This window comes from Mastomys coucha, unplaced genomic scaffold (genome assembly GCF_008632895.1).
Source record: "Mastomys coucha isolate ucsf_1 unplaced genomic scaffold, UCSF_Mcou_1 pScaffold15, whole genome shotgun sequence".
In the NCBI taxonomy this organism is placed as follows: Eukaryota; Metazoa; Chordata; class Mammalia; order Rodentia; family Muridae; genus Mastomys; species Mastomys coucha.
The window spans coordinates 57524571-57547881 of NW_022196897.1; the positions used below are offsets into that span (position 1 = coordinate 57524571).

Sequence of the window (23311 nt, forward strand, 5' to 3'; positions counted from 1 at the left end):
AAAGTGCCCAAGGCGCAACCGATCTTGCATACTCTTCTCTCTGCTTGACAATTTTTCTTGTGTACTCTGAAAATGAGAAAAAAAATCATTATATTCATTCAAAAATTTGCATCCATCCATCCATCCATCTAACCATCTATCCATCCATCCATCCATCCATCCATCCATCCATCCATCCATCCATCCATCTATCCATCCATCCATCCATCCACGAGTCAGGGTTTCTCTGTGTAGCCCTGGATGGCCTGGAATTTACTCTGTAGACCAGGCTAGCACTGAGCTCAAGAGATTCATCTGCCTCTGCCTCCCCAGTGCTGGGATTAAAGGCGTGCGCCACCACCGCCCAGTCATTCATTTGGATTTTAAAAGCATGTGAGGAAAAGCAAGCTACTGAGGGAAGACAAAATTTAATAATAACTCACCTTTTCAATAAGTAGTTTCTTGCTCATAGATATGCACTTATTTAATCGTTCTTTGTATTTTTCAAGTAATTTCTGTTGATCATCTATTTGCCGCCTGAGATCACAGTTGGCCTACATACAACATGAGTAGAAAATGAAAGGTCTAGAATCAGTGTGTATGAAAATCTTAGTGATTGTTTTGAAAAAAATAAGTAGATGAGATAAATAACAAGTCTATTTACTATCAAACATTAATTTAACTACATAGTAGAAAGTACAGAAAATTTATATACATATTCTGGACATTTATGTGTATACTCTAAGGTATAAATTTTTGGCTATATAGATCTAAATCTAAGTTCGGCTCCCTTATTTGTAAATGGAAGAAGTATAATCTAGTTCAGCTAAAAGTAAAATGCGGTATACATCATATGTGTAACACATTGAAGAGGAAATGTGAATTTCTTCTTTTACACTACTAGATCTTCTCGAAACACTTTCTCTACTAATGTAAGAGCAACACTGTTAATTGCTGACCCAATTAACTACTTTCAACCACCCTTCCTTGAACAGGATACAGACTCTGTTCACTCTGCAGGTAGCTATTACTCAAAGAGGAGACTTCTAACTCCAGGAAAGTCTGACTACCCTATCTACCACTACAGGAAGAGAATCACTTCTGTGGCCTGCTAAGATACCCCACACTCCAAATATTAGGTCTGAAGGAGAGCCTGGAAATTTTACTTTCTCCATCAATGCTGCTGCTACTACCACTAAGTACCAAGATCCCCAAGTATAGTCCAATCATGCAGAAACCAAATTGGAAGAAAGTAACTGCCAACCTAAAACTATGTGGTTAATAAACCTGTATGTCAAAAGCAACAAAATGAGATTTAGCACAAACAGATCCTCACTTTAAAATAGTTCAAACAAAGCCTCAACCTGGTTTGATGTTTAACCTGAACTGACCTCAAAATTTCATTAAGATTCCAGATAGCCAAAACAAAAAGTACTTGTTCAACCACACATCAAGGGTGTTCTTGTGCATGGGCTTATGGGCATATACCGTGTATACCGTATGCCAAGATTTAATATAAAGCCAAGGTAATTACAAGCACTCTTCTTCTTGCATAATAATGGAAAAAATGTTTAATTCTAAACTGATATGAACCTAGCCAAAAGACTACAGCTCCCAGCTTCTCTTACAAAGAAATTTAAGTAAATTCAGTAGAATATTCAAGGATACACACATAATTGTACCTTTTGTGGTTCTTTGTTTTGTTTTGTTTTTTTTTAAAGATTTATTTATTTATTATATGCAAGTACACATAACTCTCTTAAGACACTCCAGGAGGTGGCATCAGATCTCATTACGGATGGTTGTGAGCCACCATGTGGTTGCTGGGATTTGAACTCAGGTCCTTCGGAAGAGCAGTCAGTGCTCTTAACCACTGAGCCATCTCTCCAGCCCTTGTTTTACTTTTTTAAAGACAGGGTTTCTCTGTGTAGCCCTGGCTGTCCTGGAACTCACTCTGTAGACCAGGCTGGCCTCGAACTCAGAAATCCGCCTGCCTCTGCCTTCCAAGTGCTGAGATTAAAGGCGTGCGCCACCATTGCCCAGCCCCTTTGTGGTTCTTTTCCCTGTTCTCTGCTTAGAACACAGACATTGTAACTGTGACTATTTTTATTTTGGACCCACAGGTGACCTCCAAGATTGAAGCCATGCACTGAAGACAGGAGCAACTGCCGAAGGAGCCAAGGTCTCGTCAAACTGTGGGGCAATTATATCTAGGTTGCTGCCACTTCTGTTTTTTCTTAAAATACACTTCTATCTTATGTGAAGTACTGTTGTTTATACTGTGATACTAACAAAGACAACTGCAAAATGCTAAAATAGTGTTTCAGGACTGATCCAGTAATACACAAAACAGAACATGGACGTAAGAGAGAAGTAGGTATATTGCATATGGAAATAAGATTCAATGGTAGGGACTTAAGTATAGAAATGAACTTTCTAATTCAACTGGATAATTAGTTATACAGGAAGAAATTAAAATGAACCCCCAATTCCACATGATGACACAAATCAGTTCTAGTGAGATCATGAAATTATATAAGATCAAAAAAGCATTTTTTTAACTTTTTTTTTTTATTCTTGAGATTTATAATTGCATTTCTTCCTCCACTTTCCCATATATCCCTCCTTGCTCTATTTCAAATTCAGGGCCTCATTTTTCATTGAAGAACATCTTTAGGCTCTTACAATCAGTTTCTTTGGTTCTTTGATAGTAATTTAGAATACACAAAGTATAAACTTTAAACTTAAGCTAATTAACATGTAAAAACAATCATCAAAAGACAGTATGATGCAATGAAAAGACATCTCACAAAGTGGAAGAAGCCAACATTAAACAAAACAAACAAAAAAACCTAAAAACTGAACACTAAGGAACATTCAGTCTAATAGAAGGAAAAAAGCTGGCTAAGGACACAGTGCAGAGGTGCAGCACTTGTCTAGCACATGGGAGGTCCTGGGTTTGTTTCATCACCAGCACCAACACGCACACATCAACACACATACATGCACAAACACACACACAACTATATAAGGAAACAAAAGGAATGATAAAGACATTATCACTGATGCCAAAAGAGTGGTTAGCAGCAAGGGCTGTGACAGAGCACTGTTCCAAGGTTCCAATGGCATCAAGGGTGTCGGTGCTATTAAGCCACTGGGTCACAGAGCTGGTGTGAATTACAATAGTTGGTAGAAGCTCTTAAATCATCAACATCCAAGCTATATCACATCAATTTAATCAGAACTCCACGGGGGAGAATTCAAAACTAGTACTTCCATCAGGTAGGTGATCCTAAGGAGTTGGAAGGGAAAAGAAATCCTACTTTATGCCTTACCCACATTCTAAGTATAGTTTTGGGTAGGTTTTTAAAATTTATTGTTTATGTGCATTATGTATGTATGTTTGAAGATGTGAAATTAGCACACGCCATAGGATTGGTTTACAAGCTGCAACTTTGTGAAGTCAATTCTCTCCTACTTTTATGTAGGCTCTAGAGATCAGACTGAGGTCTCCTGCCTTGCATAGCAAACACTTTTATCTGCTAAGCCACATACCTTAGACTTATTTATTTACATACTTTCAGATTTACTTTATGTGTATATGAGTGTTTTGCTGACATATATATCTGTGCACCACATGTAAGGAGTGCCCAAAAAGGCCAGAAGAACACTTCAAATGCCCTGTAACTGAAGTTACAGAGGACTGTAAGCCATCATGTTGGTTTTGGGGACCCAACTCAAGGATACTGAGCAAAAGCAGCAAGTGTACTTAACCACTGAGCGATCTTGCCAATCCTCAATTTATTTTTAAAAATAAATCTTCCATTAAAAACCTCACAGGATTATAGCAGTAATTCCATCCTTAATGGTATCTGATGTCAGGCAGAGAGCAATAAACTATTTAATGAGAAATGGGTTATCTGACTGGGGGTAGATGATCAAATAAAAAATTATAAACCTACTTCTACTTCAACAATTTCTCAATTCATACTCAGAGAGCTAATCAACTATTCTGACTTTAAACATCTGTCTTTTATTTTAACTAGGAGTGTGTATATCTGTGTATAGGTGTGTACGTGCTTGCAGGGGCTAACCACTGAGCCATCCTAAGCTCCTAAAGTGGATTTTCAATCACATACAAGTACTAGAAAAAGTTTATTGTTTTTGAATACAGAAGATTGTCATATTTAGTATTTTCTCAATAGTTTAACTGCTGCCAAATTAAGTCATATAACTCCTCTATGACATAAGTTACATAACTCCTTCTCCATGACATATTACTCACCCTGAGCAAATCATCTATCCGACCTTCCTTCTTTTCCAGGTCCTGATTTTTAGTACTTTCTAATGCTGCCAATTTCAGCATTGTAAGATCAGTCTAAATGAAAAAAAGATATTTTTTATTATCACTATTATAAACATTATACATAAATGTGAGGGTAGATTTTACCAACTTCAAACAGTCAAGAACAATAGTTTGTGGTATGTAAAAAGACAACCCCAGACATCTTAGTGTAGTTTTAAGAGTCTCAAGTATAAATGCTGAAAATCTTGTATATAATTTATTAAATCTCATACACAAATGTTCGCACTATACATTGTAGAGTGTTATCTTTAGTTTTGTAAAACCAGTTTTAAAGTTGTTTATAACTGACAAGTAAAAACTGCTTCTATTTATATGGTGGGTATGTTCTCATCATGCTGACCTTGAACTCTTAGAGATCTGTTTGTATCTGCTTCCAGAGTACTGGGATTAAAGGTATGTACCACAACACCCAGCTCACTCACAACAGTTTGGATATGACCCAGGAAGACTAAAGAAAATATACTTAGTGCTCGCCTCAGCAGCACATGCACTAAAATTGGAACGATACAGAGAAGATTAGCATGGCCCCTGCGCAAGGATGACACACAAATTCGTGAAGTGTTCCATATTAAAAAAAAAAGAAAGAAAGAAAGAAAATATACTTGGAGCCAAGGTGCTCCATCAACAGATCAACTGTCCAATCTTAAGTCTGAAAAAGCATTAACTAAATGAACAAACTGAACGAATCAATGAATGGATAGCGGTATAAACTAGGTAAACAGTTTAGTGGCAGAGCAAATGCCTGTTATTTGCACTGGTCCACAAATTCAATCCTTGGCACCAAAAAGCAAAACAGAAACAAAGACCTTTCAAAAAAGTATGGCCTGTGTTCACAATTCATAAAACTAAATATTAACAGTAATAATAACGACATAACTATATCTAAGTAACTTCATATAGATGATTTTCTAAGTGGTATAAACAGACAGACACTGAAATGAGTTTTGTGTTCACTTATAGCCAACACAGCAGCATCGTGAAGATGCTCTGGCAGCTTTACTGCCTGAGACATCTGCTCAAGTATGTAACCAAGGGCAAGCTGGTATTCAGTTGGATGCTTCAGTTCCTCCTACCCTGCAAATGTTTTAGTTTAGTAAGTCAGCTCTTATGTTTAATTTTACTTTACAATTATATACAAAACAAACCATAAACATTTTAATTGTTAATACACTTGGTCAGAATTTTCCTAAAAGTCATAGCAAAATTTAAAACTATTACTTACTTGAGTGATCTTAAAGGATAACTGCTTTGGTTGTACAACAGGGTGGTCCCCGAAAGCTAATGCAGTAGGAGAAGGGCTATTCGGTCGAACCTGAAAATTATGGTAAAATTTCTACCATAAAAATTTCTACTCAGCAACAATTACTTAACATTTCTGAAAATGTTTATCTTGTATTACCTTTAAAATACTTTTAATCATCATTAATTCATTCAACAAGCATTCTTTTTTTTTTTTTTTTTTTTTGGTTTTTTCGAGAAAGGGTTTCTCTGTGTAGCCCTGGCTGTCCTGGAACTCACTCTGTAGACCAGGCTGGCCTCAAACTCAGAAATCCGCCTGCCTCTGCCTCCCAAGTGCTGTGATTAAAGGCGTGTACCACCACGCCCAGCTTCAACAAGCATTCTTGAGTACCTCCTGTATGAGACCCAGTGTGAGCAAACATACATTCCTTGACGTAAAGAGGCTTATACTCAGATCCACAAAAGCTTAAGGGTTTATAAGCAAAGTATGGCCTGGAACAAACATATTAAAAAAGATTATCATGACTAAAAGAAATCATTGAGCATGGTAGCTCAAGTTTTTAATCCCAATAATATGGGAGGCAGAAGCAGGTAGATCTCTGTGAGTCCCAGGTTAGACATACAGAGATCCTGGGAATAGGGAGTGAGAAAGAAACAAACAAACAAAAGTCATAAAAGTCTACACTTTTTAGTACTAAAATAAAAATGAATGGCCACAAGTAATCTAAAACTCATACATTTATTAGTGATTTTTGTGGTTTACATCTGTAAACGGGGACGGCAGCACTGTATCAATGTTACATTAACTTTCAAGTCTGAGTCCTAAGCCTTCTTCCTGTGTAAATGCCCATGTATGGCATCCCAAGGAACAAAATGGTAAGACTTGCCTAAATTATGTCCACAGACAACGAGTAGAAGAGGACACAATGCAAGGGTGCATGAATAAGTAAGACAAAGTCCGATGTTTTACCAATTTATAATTCATCTTCAAATTACAGAAAACAAGCATTATTCTTTTGGTTAAATGAAACTTAACTTCCAAGTAAATGAAAAATAAAATTTAAGATGCAAAACAATGCACATAAAAACTGTGTCTTAAAGTTACAGGCTAATTCGAATAACTTTTTTCTATGCTGAATGGCCCATCTTTTTCTTAAAATTTCCCCTAATGATTCATGATTATTTCCTTTTTAAGAAATTTAATCAATAACAAAGCTAAACATCAGAAATAGTGAATAAAAAGAGATGCTGCAGTATTTATTGTAGCCCACAGGCTCTACTGATTTTTCCTTTTTTTTTTTTTTTAAAAAAAAAGAAGCAAAATAATACTACCTGGATACATACAAACAATGCAGGCAAACTTCAGCTTAAAAACTCACTTAAAAAAAAAGTTAAGGAGCTCAGGACAGCCTTCAACTCTTTCTATAGTTGATGATGCTAAATTCCTTGGAATTTAAATTTTATTTATTTACTTATTTATTTTATGTGTATGGGTGTTTTGCCTGCATGTATATCTGTGTACCACATGCATGCCTGGTTCCTGTGGAGGCCAGAAAGTGTTTCAAATACTCTGGAACTGGAGTTAGAGATGTTCCTGAGCCATAATTTTGAGTGTGAGGAATCGAACCTGGGTCTTTTAGAAGAGTAGCCAGAGTTCTCTTAAACACTGAGGCATTTCTCCAGCCTCGATCTTGAATTCCCAATTCTCTTTCTCTTTTCAGTGCCGGGATTACAGGCATACAGCCCAATGCCTGGCTAAGAAACACGTTCACAATAAAAATTCCGAAAAATCAGACAATTAAAGAAAATTCAACTATGTCACTAAAGTGATTTCCCTTTTAAAACATAAACATGACTATATAAAAGTATACAAAATAAAAACAGCACATTGTAAGTTATTATGTATAACCTCTAAGGCAAAGACAATGCATTAAAACATTGAATAGTAAAGCTTACAGATGAGGAAGGAGTGGAATGTGAGTGTGAGTTTTGCGGAGAACGGATTGCTGGAGGTATGCCTCTTACTGGACTCGAGCCATTTCCACCTTGGTACTGAGAAAAGAAATGAGAAAGCATAGTTGCTATTTCAGATTTGGCACTAAGGAATTAATTCAAGTCTATCTTATTTTATTTCTAGTGCCGGGGAGTGAACCCATGGCCTCACACAGATGGTCTACATCCCAGACCTAATTATACTTTGCTTCAGATAAAAAAATCAACCAGTAATTTAAATGGGTGCAGAAAAAGCAAGAACAAGTTCAGCTATATGAAGCCTAAGACTATATCATATAATAAATGATGCCTACTACTTTATCTTCTGAGTATAATTTGTTATATTGTGGTTTACTCAAAGACAAAATAAATTACCCCCAAAATGAACGTATTTATTCTTTTCCTCCCAAGTTTAGCAGTTTCCCTATAATTTTTTCTTAAAAGGAAACCAGTCTCTAATCTCAAAAAATTTTAAATATTAATATATGATTTTAGCAAACACAACTATTTTAGAATCATTCACAAGATCCGATATGATATCCAAATATTCAACGCATTATATAAAATAATTATATAGGACAAATCTTTTCCCTATAACAACAAAAACAAAATATCTTTACAAATCCCATTCTTTCTTATGGAATATATGCCTTCAACTACATATAGAAGCCAACAACCTGCCCCACAGTGATTTCTTCCTAGTTCATGCCTCTGTGCCAAGAACAGAAGAAAACAGTTCACTGTTGCTTAGTTCCTCTAGGAGTACAGTTTATTCTCTACTTCACCACTTATTAATATTAACATAAAGTTTGATATGAACAGCAGAGATGACTAGTGTGTTTACTAAACAACTTCCTGCAACCCCAGAATTTTTTACTTTATCTAGGGCTTAGTTTATCACCTAGCACATAGTAGGCATTCAAGAGACTATGATTATTTGAATTTATCCCTATCCCGAGCACAAGTTCTTAATGATATTAACCTTGAGTGGCTTAACTAAATAAAAGGCAGTGGATACTTTGGGGTTAGAAACAGTTTTACAAAAAACACTCTCTCACCCACAAAAAAGAAAAAGAAAAAGAAAAAAGCTTTGGAGATTTTTTTTGTGTTGTCTGAACTTAGCTCTTGCCTTAATCAGCCAATTCTGCTCTTACAAATGAAGACATCTTTTTCTACTGAAGAAGTAACATTTGTTGTTTTAACAAACAATCAATATTTTCAAATGGAAATTAGAAACCAAAAGAATGCAGAAGCAAGAAAATAGTCTAGATTAAGAAAGGCTGAAAGCATGGCTATTTTTTTTTTCAGGGCTTCTTCTGAAGAGTCTTATCAATTATTTAAGTCTCCATCCATGGGGCTCAATGCCAGTTCTACTGTTACTCCAACTCAGTCTGTCATCCAGGTTGCTACTTTAGTTCTTCCATCTGAAAAAAGAACACTAACAGCTAACTTTACCTACAATATGGACTGGTTAACCAAGAATGTAAGTACTCTGAAAGGTTTTCATGATCTAGGAAAGAAATATCACACAATGTTAATATTATTCTCAAAAGTTGACCTTGTGCTTCAAAGAAATAATTTTCAACTTGCAGAAGAACTACACTGGATTAGGAACTAGAAATAATTCTTAATAAACTTACTTCAAAATAGTCGCTAATCTTGTGGCCACGTCCCCCAATACTTTTTCCTAAAATATAAAAAATAAAAATTGTATATATTTAAAGGCTAGTCATGATTATCTACCATTTATTACATCAAAAAGAGAAAAGTGCCAAATTAAAATATAACTTATTTAATTAGAAGCATATAAAACCATTTATTTAAGTGTGGCATTTTAATAAGGTAATGATGAGTATTAAAAATACTAATAATCTTTAAACATTTATAAAATCTAATTAAATCACATTTTAATAGAAATATGCCAATTTATGGAAGTACTAATTGTAGAAAAATCAGATAAATAACATTAAAGATCCCCTGTTTCTTTCTCTCCCACCCCTCTTTTTCTCTCCCACTCCACTCTCTCCTTTGCTGGAGAATGATGCTAGAGATTGAACCCAGGGCTTCAGCAATGCTACCACTGAGCTACATGGTCAAACCCTGGCAAAAGCAATTTGATCTTTAAAACATTACTAATGTTTTTTAATAATCTATTAATCCCAGAAAAGAAAAAAAAACACCCAATAAACTAAAAAGACATATGGCAACTTTGTATCTGACAAACTAAACCACACTTTGTTAAGGATAGTAATGGAAACCAGCTTTGGATGATACAAACCCAAATCTAATGTGCTGGGCAGATAGCAATATGCTTATTGTCAATGTTATTTTGTGAAATATGTTTTGATTTTCTTTGTCTTCTTTCTTCTCTTTTAGTTAGGGTCTCACTATGTTTTCTAAATGCTGCACATTAACAGGATGTATATTTTAAAAGTTTACATTTTAAAAAAATGTTCTTAAGACCATATTGCTAAGGAGGCTCACACCACTCTTTACATGTTCTGCCCTAAAATGCAGTTCGATTAGTTTTAAAGAACTTTTTCTTTTTTAAAAACTTAGGACTTGGAGACAACAAATGCTATTAAAAAAAAAAATTGAACAACAGTTTCATATCAATTTATTTAGGTCAGACTAAATTGCAGAGACTTATCCCAAAAGAATGTTCTCTCTGTCTCTGATAATGTCCCTGAAAATTCTGAAGAGATACCACTGGCTAGTAAAGAAAGACAGAGGGTTGCTTACCTAGAAGCTAATTTCCCTAATTCTTTTCCTCTAATTGAACGTAAAATTTTATCTGCTATATCCTGCCTCATATATGAAATATCTAATTTCAGGCTATAGCCCCACTTACATTTTGTCTTTCCCTCATTAGAAACTGAATTTTACCAAGAACCACTCCGCCAAAGTCCATTATTGTTAAGGAGGAAGTTGTTCCACTGTCAGTTTCAGAGACAGACCTGATTTCCTAGAAGCAATAGTACTTCTAGTATATATTACTGGTTCTGGAACGGAAATATGACTTAAAATAGTCATGAGGTGACAAGGGTAGTTTGTTTCTGGGCTTGAAGCTCACTGTAAGGAAAGGAAGGGTGGGAAACACAGTAAGCTAGTGTCACTCTAAAGCAAATGTTCAGTGAGGAAGAAATGAGGAGATCCAATTTAGGCAACCATTCTCACCCAGAAGGTCAGGCATTTCTGTGAGCAGTAGACCAGACAGAAAAAAGGCCTGGGTTCGTTTTTATTAAATGTATTTAGTGTCTGGGAGTACATGGGTAGCAGGCACAGTATACATGTGGAGGTCAGAGGTCAACTTGCAGATGTTGGACCTCTTGTTTTACCACGTAAGCCCAAGGATTGAACTCAAGTTGTAAGGCTTGGTGGCAAGTGCCTTTAACTACTAAGCCCTCTCAATAGCCCCCTAAAAGCACAGTTCTTAAGGACAAGTTAGCTAAACCAAGTTCAGAAACCCCACCTTATTTAGGGGGTTACTTTTAAGATTTCCTGAGTCTGTGGCTGAAATGAGCTAATGTACCTTTACAATGAACTTACATGTGCACTAACCACAGGTTGGAGGACCTATTTCAAGACAAAAGAAAGCAACTGTAACGTGAGATCAAACACACTAGACACCTTTAAAAAGTCGTAGACAAATCTGTTGTTTCTCAGACAACTGCTATAGCACACGCTTTGATTCCAGTGCTATATGTAAGTGGTAAGGCAGTTCACAAGCCTAAAGACTGGCTCCAAAACATGCAACTCCTACCTTTCCAGGGTCCTAATTAAATAGCACCAGCTTGTAATAAGAAATCATGTCTTCTGGGCCACAGAGCTGACTCCGTGACTAAAAGTGCTGAGTGTGTGATCACATGGATTAAAATTCAGATCCCAGAACTGATGGGTCTTATCACCCACATAACAAGTTGGGCATCTTAATACACCTGTAATTCCAGGTCCAAGCAGAATGGGGCCAGGAAGATTACTAGGGCTTGCTGGCTTCCAGCCCAAGCAAGAAAAATGAGCCCTAGGTTCAAGGAAACACCCTAGCTCAGAGAGGCAGAAAGTAACAGAGGAATCCTGACACACAACACTCTTTCTGGTTTGTGTACACAAACACAGATATACTCATTTGCAAGCACATATGCACAAGCACCAAACACTCAAGCACTCTTTCTCATGTGCATGCGCGCACATACACACAAACACACACACACAAACATACACATATGCACACACACGCGTACACATACATAATTTTTTAGGATTATGTATAATATAATGAAAGTAACTTTAGCTTATATCACAAAAAGAAGATATATAAAAAAAGATGAAAATGGGTATAACCAAAAAACAGGTGCTTTAATGAGAATCTAATTATTCTTATAATTTTTTTTAAATAAAAAAAGAGAATGGGTTGCTAGTTTTAAAGTGAGATAGAATGGAAAACTGAAAGGAGATAAAGAAATGCCTACCAGATTCTAAGCCCAAATAAACAATATGGAAATGTCAAAGTCCCCAAACAGTAATCATGAGCTAAGTACCTACAGTACAAAGGCCCGCAGTCTCATGCTTTTGTTTCTATGCCAAGTACAATCCTAAGCTATTATAACTGCAAATATATACTAGATAGAAAATTTCCAAACCACAAAGCCACTTATTCAACAGTTATCGCCCTAATTAGTTAAAAATCAGAGTAATGAATTTTTAAGTGTGCACAGTCTCTGAAGGAAGATGGCGTCTGCTTACCCTGACTACTTTCATTCTGACTTTCTGCTTTTCTCTTTCTTCCCCTTGATGACTCAGATTGTTTCTTCTCTGGTGTCTAAGGAAAATAAGTTAACAACATTTTAAATTACAGTCTTAATATACAAAATTATTACTATCAATATAAAAATCATCTTACTTTTGAGGCCAAATAAAGCATTCAATGGTGCCCATAGGATGCAAATTCAATCACTGACATGCAATTTATTTCGAAGATATAACTGAGATTCACATTTACACAATTTGGCTTAAGAAAAAATGAGAAATCTGAGAATAATTAGACCTTAATATTCTTAAGTCAGAAGAATAACTTTTTTCTGTTTTTTTTTTTTTTTTTTTTACTATTCATATATATTTAGTCTATAAAAATTAAATTTCAATGAGAAAATAGGGACAGACAAAAACTGACATGTTTAACCCAAACTAAGAGACCATTCACTTGAATGCCTGGCAATTATTAATCAAGAACAATTATAGTAGAGTAACAGATTATGTTTGGGATGGGGGACAGTCTTATTATGTAAACCCAGGTAGCTATCTACCTGTCTCTCTCTTGAGTGCTGAGATTAAAGACTTGTACCACCATACCCAGCTGTATCTTTGAATTCCTTACAGATAAACATCCCATCTTCTTCCTACCTCACCCCGTCACTATAGGGCCTAGCATGTTATTACTGGACAAATAGATGAATGACTAACAACTTATTCATGGTTTGCACTACTGGTGCTATACAGCAAGAGTCAAAGCAAATTTAGTTTTGTGCAACCCCAAAATCCAAATGCTCTTTAAATTCTCTCTATTTGACATGCTACATGCCCTGGATCAAAATCAAAATTAATTAACTACAGGTATTTCAAAACATTACTGTGTATTTAACCATTATACATTGCCTGTTAAGTTTTTTACTTTATAAACTGTAAGATTTTTTTTTAAGGAAATTCTGTTAATCTACTTTTAGAATACTACAACAAACTAAAAATTCTGTTAACATCTTTATGAAGAATCCTAACCATGCATTAAAATAAAAACAAGTCTCTCAGTAATAAATTATTCATATTACAACAATCTATGCCAACAAATATATATTTGGGGGAGAAGCTCAATATATAACCTTAGTTAGTCTGGACCCTGCTATGTAGATCAGGCTGGTCTTGAACTTACAGTAACCCTCCTGTCTACAGAATAACACTCTGTCTCATGAGTGCTGGGATAAAAGGTGTGTGTGCCAGCTCACCCAGCCTACAACAAACAAATCTACCACCTAAGAAATAACAATTGTTCCGAGTAAACTAACACCACACTAAGTTTAAAGCACAACAAGGTCCTACTGGAATTCTATCTTTAAATTTTGACTAAATCACAGCAACAAAAATCATAAAATTTAATTATAAAAGTAATAGTAGAATCAGCAGTTTTTATTTAGAAGATACCATGTTCTAAATGGTTCACTCCAAGGAACACCCATTTAGATAGGCTGAGAATGCTACATCTTATTGGGGAGAAACAGATTACTTTTTTTTCCTTTTTAATTAGATATTTTCTTTATTTACATTTCAAATGATATCTCCTCTCCTGGTTTCCCCTCCAGAAAAAAACAAAAACAAAAACAAAAAAAGCCTGTTCCCTGCCTCCTCCCCCTGCTCACAACCCACCCTCTCCTGCTTCCTGGCCCTGGCATTTCCTTACACTGGGGTAGAGGGGAAACAGATTTCCTTAGTGTAAACCATTAAAATGCTAACATTCTGGCCATCACAAGAGGGCTGGAGTGAGATTGTGGTATATTATGTACAAATTTGCAAACGTATTTGGGAAAACATTCATTACACAGTTCACTCAATAAACATTTTAGAATAGTCAATGTCTTTTTTTCAAAGATAAAGTAGTACTTAGTGAAGTTTTTTTCTTCCTCCCAACACAATTTCTCAGTAGGGAAATGAAATATACCTTCGGGGAAAGGGTTAGTTCATCTAAAGGAGGTGGAATAGTGACGTCATGATTACAGTAAAGAAGGCAAGGCAAGAGGTTTATATCAAATGAGATGCGAGTTTGAGAAATGACAAGGAGGGAAAAAAACAAGCCTAAAATAATTTTAAACTATAAAGTACAAGAGATCAGAAACAAGTGGTAATGTCCAGAAGGGCTGTATAAAGTGAGTGAGTGAAAGACAGAGACCGTAAAGCCACAATATACTTAGGTTAGCTTGTAAAGTGAACACTGCTACTGAATCCAGACCTCCTGCCCTCCTAGGATGTCCTAATGTTTCACCTTTGTGAGAACCTTTCACTCTATGGACATACTTGGAGTTGTATGGAATGTAATATCTTAATGAGCCAGGCACCATGAATTTCTGAACAGATTATAAACCCTTGATCCAACATGTACTAAAATTATAATCACTGTCATGTTACACCAGAAATCCATTTACTGTTAGCACTGTAGGAATGTGGGGACTGGATAAGGAACACACTTAGAACACAGCACCTGCAGTATACTCAGCACACCATGATACCAGTACACATCAATCAATTCTTTTATGTCAACAACTACCCTATGAATCACCTCATATGTCCATGCACTGTTCCAACCTTTAACTATGTGTGCTAATGCATAAGGACTAGTAGCTTCTGCCCTCGTGAACCTACAGTAATTTACCGGATGTGCAAAGCATTTTCCACTTTCACTATCACTCTCTCCCCCCCACGGAACCCATAGTTAGGCCAACAACAACCCTAACACAAATGTACATAGAATAATTGGGTTTAAATATAAATAATCTGAGCAACACTAATATTAAACAAAATAAAAATCCTCAATGAAGGCTACCACTGCCAATTCTCTGAGGCATTCACTTATATACAGGCCTGTTAGAGGATTTAGAATTTTGGAGCAAAATGTACAAAAGCTCACAACATATTTAATCACTGTAGTGACTCATCACTGACAAAGTTCAGAATACTACCTGCAATTTTCAAACTGTTCCACAAATGCCTGAAGGGAGAATAGGACTCAGAAATTACTAAAGAAGATGACTAAGCTAAGGCTCTAACCTACAGAGATACATCTTATGCCACTGCTACCCACACCTGCAAACACAGCATCTTATTTTTCATAGATCAAATGCTTTCTATAGAACTTCTAACTTTTTCAACTAACCCACTATAACTGTTCTCAGTAAGGATTAACAGAGAAGGTAGAGCTGAATTTGTTTTAGAGCTAGGTGAAAAGAATATATTATTATAAAAGGCGCAAGAACTCCAACAAACAGTAGAATAGTGGCTAGGGGAAAATGAAGGAAAGACTAGTACAGATAAAACAGTTTAGCTTTACAAATGCCAGGTTTGAGACACACTATTCTGACATTTGACTTGATATAGTACAAACTTACACAGTATTTTCTAGGCACTTGGAAATTTGAAAAACGAAGGCAAATTTTAAAGCACTCTAGAGGTGATACAATTAATGAATGGTATACTTTCATTGAAACTTAGATTAGTGTTTTTTACCAAACAAAGGTTTTATTGCTAATCATGTGCTTCTTGGTTTATATTAAAGGTGAAATTGTCTTTGTTCCATGCAAGTAAGTTTAAGGTAAGAAAAAAGAATGCTAGTACTGTGGCAAAATTAAGGGCACAAATCATTACAGATCTTATCCCTATAAGCCTCAGATGAGAGAGCTAAAAATTACCAGCATAAATACACTAAACAAAGAATTACAGTGTATGAAGATACAGCACATCAATGGGAAGGAGGGTGACAATACAGTTTGCTCTCTTTATTACCTAGAGTCCACAAAGCCTAACTAAACAGGCAACACACATCAAATAAAATCTTAACAAAATCACTATAGCTAACAGGGCAACATTTAAGTTCTCTTCAACTAAATTCTTTAAGACTTAAACACTTAAAAACACAAAAAAGTTATACTAGTATTGAGTATTTTTAGTGAAATATTCATCAAACCAATGACTGACTTGAAAAGTACAACTCACTGCCCGTCTGAATGTCTCATATCCACACACCAAATTCAAGGATGATCATTATAATGTGAACATATGTCATGACAAACTTTTGCCTACAGCTGCTAAGAATAGTGTTTAATGGTTTTTAATTTTAGTTTTATGTATATGGGTGTTTGGGTTGCAGGTATGTATGTGTAGTATATGCATACCTGTTACCTACAGAGGTCACAAAATTGAATCAGATTCCCTAGAACTGGAATTATAGATCATTGTAAGCTACTGCACATGTACTGGGAACTAAACATGGTCCCCTAAATGAGAGAAAAAAGGGCTCTTAATCACTAAGCCCAGCTTATCCCACTGTTCAATGGTTAACCATTGAACATTAACATTTTTGGACAGAATTTGTTAAACTAGATTCAGACAGGATAATAATTGAGAAATACCTTTATTACTTAATGGCACATATCTAAACATGGATCCTTACCAAAAAAATAGTCAATGCAAATTAATGCCCCTTCCCCCCAGAATGTCAAATGTGTAAGGTAGTTAGTTTTCAGGGCTAGAATTAGCTCAGTTGTTAAGAGCTCTGGTTGTTCTTTCAGAGGACCAGGATTCAATTCCTAGCATCTCCAAAGAGGTTCACAACTATCTGTAACTCCAGTTCCAAGAGATCTTACAGCCTCTTCAAACCTCTGCAGGCATCAGGTTCACATGTGGTGTACAGACATACATGCAAACAAAATATACATACATGTTAAATAATAAAAAAATAAAAAGATATCCTGTTTTCTCTAAACTTTAAGAACTAGATTAAAATATAGCAAATTATAAAATTTTTTCTTGCTTCCTTGTATTTTATTACATTTTTTGTAGAAACTTATTATGAAATATGGACATTATAATTCAAGGATAGTTTCAGCTACTAACGACTTGGAACTTGCATAGCCCATCCCCGAAAAAGAGACAAAACTTTAATAATTATTATCTAGAAATCTTTGCATGAAACTTTGACCCCTCAAAAGAAATCTGTTACACTACTAACTCTAAAATCTACTGTAGAAGTTTATATACACAATATCTTGAAACCTTATTGTCAAATAAAAGTTTTTCTTGCTATTCTAAATAAACACTAGCAACTTTGAATGTATTTTACTTTATGATGTACTGCTTCTTTTACATGACAGTATCATAATAAAGTGGAGAGCAGCAGGAAGAAATGGGTATCCACTCAACTCATATCAACAGTTTCATTTTTTTAAAGCCTGCACATTTCACTGCTGTCATACATGCCCAGCACCCACTGCCACTGAAAGGAAGCTTAATACTGAACAATACTCTGAATTCTAACAACTATGTTACTTACCATCCTTCCATTTGAACCTAAGCTTTTAACTGGGTCACTTAACATGAAATCCCTATATGTTAAAAAGAACATACTAAGTTCTCAATATTAAAGAGTAATTTGATAATGGAGTGTGCAATTTTCTTTTTGTTATGCATCATAACTGTTTACTGACATTCTCTTTTCTCTGGCTTTCCCTTTAAAACTGCTAAGTAGGATGCACTATAAAATTAGAATCCAGCTGAACTTTCTCCTTACTCAAATTATCTTGTCAGCAGCTTTCAAGTCACAAAATCAAAACCAAGCAGCCATACAGAACAGTTGTGAGGGATGGGTTGGATGGGGTTTGGGAAGCAATAACTTGAGTTAATTTACCCTGCAGTTTTGGTATTATTAAAGTAAGTATAAAAGCAAAATTTAGAATAGTGGTTTCAATTTATGCCCCATTGTGATTCATAGGAAATGATAACTGTCTTACATACACACACACTGCAGTCAGTACCTTAAACACAAGTTCCTAGTTACACACACACACACACACACACACACACACACACACACCACACACACACACACATACACACACACCACTACCACCACCACACATTATTTCTCTAAAAAGATTTATTTTTACTTTATGTATTTACTTTCTGGATGATTTCCTGCATGCATCATGCATGTGCGTGTAGAAGCCAGAAGAGAGAGTTGGATCCTCAGGAACTGGAGTTACTGATGGTGTGAGCCACCAGGTGGGTCCTGGGAACTGAACCTGGGACCTCTGTAAAAGCATCAAGTGTTCTTAATCAGTGAACCATCCAACTGTCTCTGATAATTGTAAGTGTAAATGTGGTGTCAGGGAATATGAACTGCTTCTCAGCCTTTGACGAAGACCAAATGTAGAATATTCACATTCCAAAATTTAACTTCAAAGGCTATCAGTCTACACTTAACAATATTAATATTTGAGAATACTTACCACATTTCAAGATCTGTACACAATAATTAGCACTACTATGGAATAAGTATATAGCTCAGTAGTAAAGAATTTGCTTGGTACAAGCTCTATATTCAGTTCACACACACACACACACACACACACACACACTTTCCCTACAACAGCACATTTTATTTATCTCATGTTTATGTGTGAGTGTAGATAAGTATTTTTAATAGTTCTACCATATATCTATTGGCAGTGATTTTCAATAATTTATAAAGTTTTTATTTCTAGACAGTCTCCACTCCAAATATAATTATTTCTAGAAAATGCCTTTAAAACTCTAGAAGTGATTTTGATGCCTCATTGGGACAAAGATAAGGCTATCTATCTAAAGTTATGGTAAATTACGAAATTTCCTATGTAATATGCATTTCATAGTCTCTAAAATTAAGAATATTATTCCTAGGCTAAAGAGATGGTTTAACAACTAAAAGTACAGGCTACTCTTGCAGAGGACCCAGCACCACATGTTGGCTCACAACAAATATCAGGAACTCCAGTTTCCTGGTATCCAATACCCTTTCTGGCCTCTCCCAGCACCAGGCATGCCCTGGTATATGTATATGTACATAGATATGCATACAGGCAAAACACCCATACACATAAAAAGATACCACGACTTTTTATAATCTTCTAGTACAATTAAAAACCAAAATTGTGCCAAGTAGCAGAAACTAATTAGGCTATACAAGTTCGCTGGTTGTCATAGTTACTTGGTTATTTTAGAAAATGAGAAATAAAGGACCATTAGTAAAATATTTCCCATATTTTGTTGCCATAAAATGTATCTTTCTAGTATCTTTAAATTTCTACTAAAGAATAAAACATTGAAAACAAAATTCTCAGCAAATATCAGCTTGAGCACAGAGCCCTTACAATCTAAGTATCCCGTGTGAAATCAACACCCGTGAGTGCTCTTCCTCCAGACCTTCCTTGGGCTGGCATATCTGATGACTGCTACAAGTTATCTTAAACCTAAAAACTCTGTACTCCAAATTAGTTTTCAAAAGAAAACTAATTAGGGTGATTATCCAGTAAGCTCCAAACTACCTTAACTATCAAGACAGAGCTTGACATACTTCTATAGTTGAGAATATAATTTTACAATGAGACAGGTTTTTTAAATTTGAATTTCTATCATTAACTTATCATGTACGCGACTATGGGCAAGTGACACCTCTGTGAGCTTGTTTGCACATTTGGTGATTTAAATTTTAGATAGTTTATAATTCACCTCCATGGTTAATATACTTTAAATTTTCTCTGCTCTGTTAGTGAGACCTTTAGCAAAAGAACTTTCCCTCCCACTATCTGACAGCATTTGCAATACTTGAAGGCATTCTTGCTACCACAGTGCAAAAGAGCTAAGGAGACTTTATTAAATGCCCTCACTGACTATATAGGACAGCCTCCTCTGCTTCCTTCAAATTATCCATTGTAAAATGTTAAGCCTCACAAACTTTGCTCTGGTTTAAATGTGTAAGAACTATTTGTAGTTGGCATACTGAGCTTTCACTCACGTATTAATTTAACAAGGAATACTTCAGAGGCTATGTAAAGACAGGAGGATTTTTACTGATGGTTTATAGGTTGTGTATTTAAATCTACATTTAATTTAAATGGTCCAACGTTTTATTTTAAATTCCTAAAGTGGTAAATACTGGTAAACTACATTTAAGAAGTTTATTGGAGTTCTTAACAATATGGAAGAGTTGTTGAACTCAATCTTGAGAGCTATAAGTTTGAAAACTGATTGTTGAGATGACTTAACACACTGGCATTTTAAACAATAGGTAACACGAGCAGCTGAGATGAATAGGATGGATTTGCTAACAAAGAGGGATGAAGATCCTTCATGAAGGAGATGGGTTGGCAGAGACATTTACTTATTCTTTCAAGAAACGTCTACTGATCATCTACTAGAATATATAGTTCACTATACTAGAATGAGTTTTCAGTTAAAACAAATCTCACTTTTTCTTCCATTAAGTTTTGTATTCAATCAGCTTGGAAGCTTTTTCTGCCTGAGAAGAACAGTAAACCCACCCTCCATCCCTCCCTCCCTCTCTCTGTCTTACCCCACCACACACAGTTTTATTGAAGGTAGTATTTAACAACTTTTTGTTTGGTTGCTAAATAAATACCTAGAAAACGATTATTTCGAAGTTTTTAGAAATATTCCAAAAACTTCTAAAAATACTCCAAGGGGAATCTGGGTGCTGAAACGGAAAAGGGTCAGGGGAAGAAGACTGCCATCCCAGGAGATTGATGGGCATGCTCTACTTTTATGGAAATAAATACCAATAACCAATGACAGTCCCACATTTGAATAATGTGTGCTGTTGACATGATCAAGGACCCCAATGCCCTGATCCATGTGCACAAAATGTGATATAGCCTGAGCCTACACTCCCCTGCAAAGACCCCTACCAAGATTAGCTAAACTTGCCTCTTCCACTCGGATGTATAAAATAAACACAGAGTTTCCTGGATGATGCTGGTACATCTTCATTGAAGCACACAGTCCACTCAATCCCAAGGTTACCATTTTTTCATTCCCCAGCACCCCTGATGTTCTTAGGATCAAACCCTAAGATGTGCAAGGTGGAGGCAAAACGCTTTTTCCCTTAAGATGTTCTTGTCAGGTATTCTATCACAGTAATAAGAAACAGCTAATAAAACCCAAACCCATTTGGGTGGGTTACAAACATCAGTATTTATTACTTCAAGATTTTTGTCATACTAGGACATACAAACACATAACCTATATATAAATCACCAGTGTGATAGCATCATGTGTCACAAAGTCTAGAAATTCTCTAAAAACTCTTAAGAAAAAGGAATGTGTTAGCAAAGATACAAAAACTCCTTGAAGCATGTTTTGGGACCTGCAGGAGCCTTGAGACTACACTTTAAGATGTGGTTATCTGAACCTAAGCCTTTATTAGCACCCACGCCAGAGACATCTGGGTCTTTACCTCTAATCTTCTGATAGCTGCAGTACCAACTCACTTGTCCATCCTAGACATACAGAATTCAACTGATTACCATCCAGTCACCTTCCCTCTGGCTTGCCTGTCTGGATGGTAAAATACTTTTAAGTCGTCTTAGACTCCTTCCCTTTCCTTTTTTTTTTTTTGGTCTTTCAACACAGGGTTTCTTTGTGTAGCCCTGGCTGTCCTGGATCTTACTCTGGAGACTAGGCTGGCCTTGAACTTAGAAATCCACCTGCCTCTGCCTCCCAAGTGCTGGGATTAAAGGGGTGCGCCACCACTGCCCAGCCCTCCTTTTTCTTAATAACATCAAATTCTATTCATTCTTCTTTTTGAGTCTAGTGGTATACAAGAGCTTAAAAAACAGGAAGAAAAAAAAAAGCTATAGAACTACTGTCCTAAGCACTAGGGATTCACTGCACATTAGAGTTTGAAAAGCACGCCCTGGGTAGTGACAGTGATAGTAACTCCTAGTAAACTCTAAGGCTCTGGAAGAAGAAGGGTGTACGAGGATGTAGACAGTTCAGAAGTCAGTGTCAGCTGTCTTCCTCATTCTTGAGATATGGTCTTTCATTGAACCTTGAGGTCACTGACTGGTTAGACTGCTTGGTCAACAAATTCCAGTGATCTGTCTCTATTCTACTGAAGATAAGGAACACGCCACCACACTCAGGTTTGTTTGGTTTTTTGTTTGTTGTTTTGGTTTTTTCAAGACAGGGTTTCTCTGTGTAGCCCTGGCTATCCTGGAACTCACTCTGTAGACCAGGCTGGCCTCGAACTTACAAATCCGCCTGCCTCTGCCTTCCAAGTGCTGGAATTAAAGGGGTGTACCACCACTGCCTGGATTCACACTCAGTTTTTTATGTGGGAACTAAGAATTCAAATCCCTTGTTTTTACACAGTACACTTTACTGATGTAACAACTTTCCAATCCCCACAAAAGGTTTTTATTCTATAATCCTACATCTAAAAATAAGTCATATGTCCATAGATGAACTAAAATAAAAGTAGATTCAATCAACCTAATACTGATTATAATATAAAGTGCTTTTCAGTGTTAATAGTAAGAAGACAGAAGAAAACATGGTTCTGGGTATATGAACAGAAAACTGGGGAAAGAGTGAGTTAAAATTCTAAGTACTAAAAGAGTAACTGTGTGCACACATTTTTATTCTAATCTATAAGTAAATGCCAGAGAGAAAAATTAAAATGACCGAGGTTAGGAGGTGGTTAGGTGAGGGCAGCTAATTAAACGACATAAACAAAGCTTTCAGTACTATCTGCTTACAGAAACAAAACACTATTATTTTAAAAATGTATTAGGGTGCTAGAATTGTAGAGTATCTATCTGTCAAACAGACTCTAGGCCCTGTTTCCATCCCAAAAATAACAACTAGGAAACAGGTTACAAAAAAAGAATTTAAGTCACATCAGGAGACAGTAGGATACTACCTAGATTACACTACTCAGCATGCTCAGTGCCAAGGAGCACTTCTCCCTCACGACCACTCACTCCCAATGCCTTAAGTCAGCATCTAAGAACATTTGTATTCCGTGTGTACAAAATTATTTTCTCAAAGAAACTCATTAATTAAGGTTTCTACTACAGAGATAAAACCTGAGATTCATTTTCTGAATAAGCAACTTCTGGCAAAGAGATGTAGAATGAAAGTCAC

At 35.9% G+C, this 23311-nt stretch overlaps 1 protein-coding gene and 1 non-coding gene across 2 annotated transcripts in view; one reads left to right on the plus strand and one right to left on the minus strand.

The window, feature by feature from the left end:
- The window catches only part of Tlk1 (tousled like kinase 1), a 110923-nt gene that overhangs the window by 33725 nt on the left and 53887 nt on the right, over positions 1–23311 (minus strand). Inside the window, exons 4-10 of the mRNA XM_031373203.1 lie at positions 12320–12395; positions 9217–9263; positions 7541–7636; positions 5568–5657; positions 4265–4357; positions 423–533; positions 6–66 (exon numbers count right to left, since the gene is read on the minus strand). Coding sequence (XP_031229063.1) covers positions 6–66; positions 423–533; positions 4265–4357; positions 5568–5657; positions 7541–7636; positions 9217–9263; positions 12320–12395 — 574 coding nt within the window. The remainder of the gene's footprint in view (positions 1–5; positions 67–422; positions 534–4264; positions 4358–5567; positions 5658–7540; positions 7637–9216; positions 9264–12319; positions 12396–23311) is intronic.
- LOC116092633 lies at positions 4812–4918 on the plus strand. Its single transcript, XR_004119377.1, has one exon. It is a non-coding gene; the product is annotated as a U6 spliceosomal RNA (small nuclear RNA).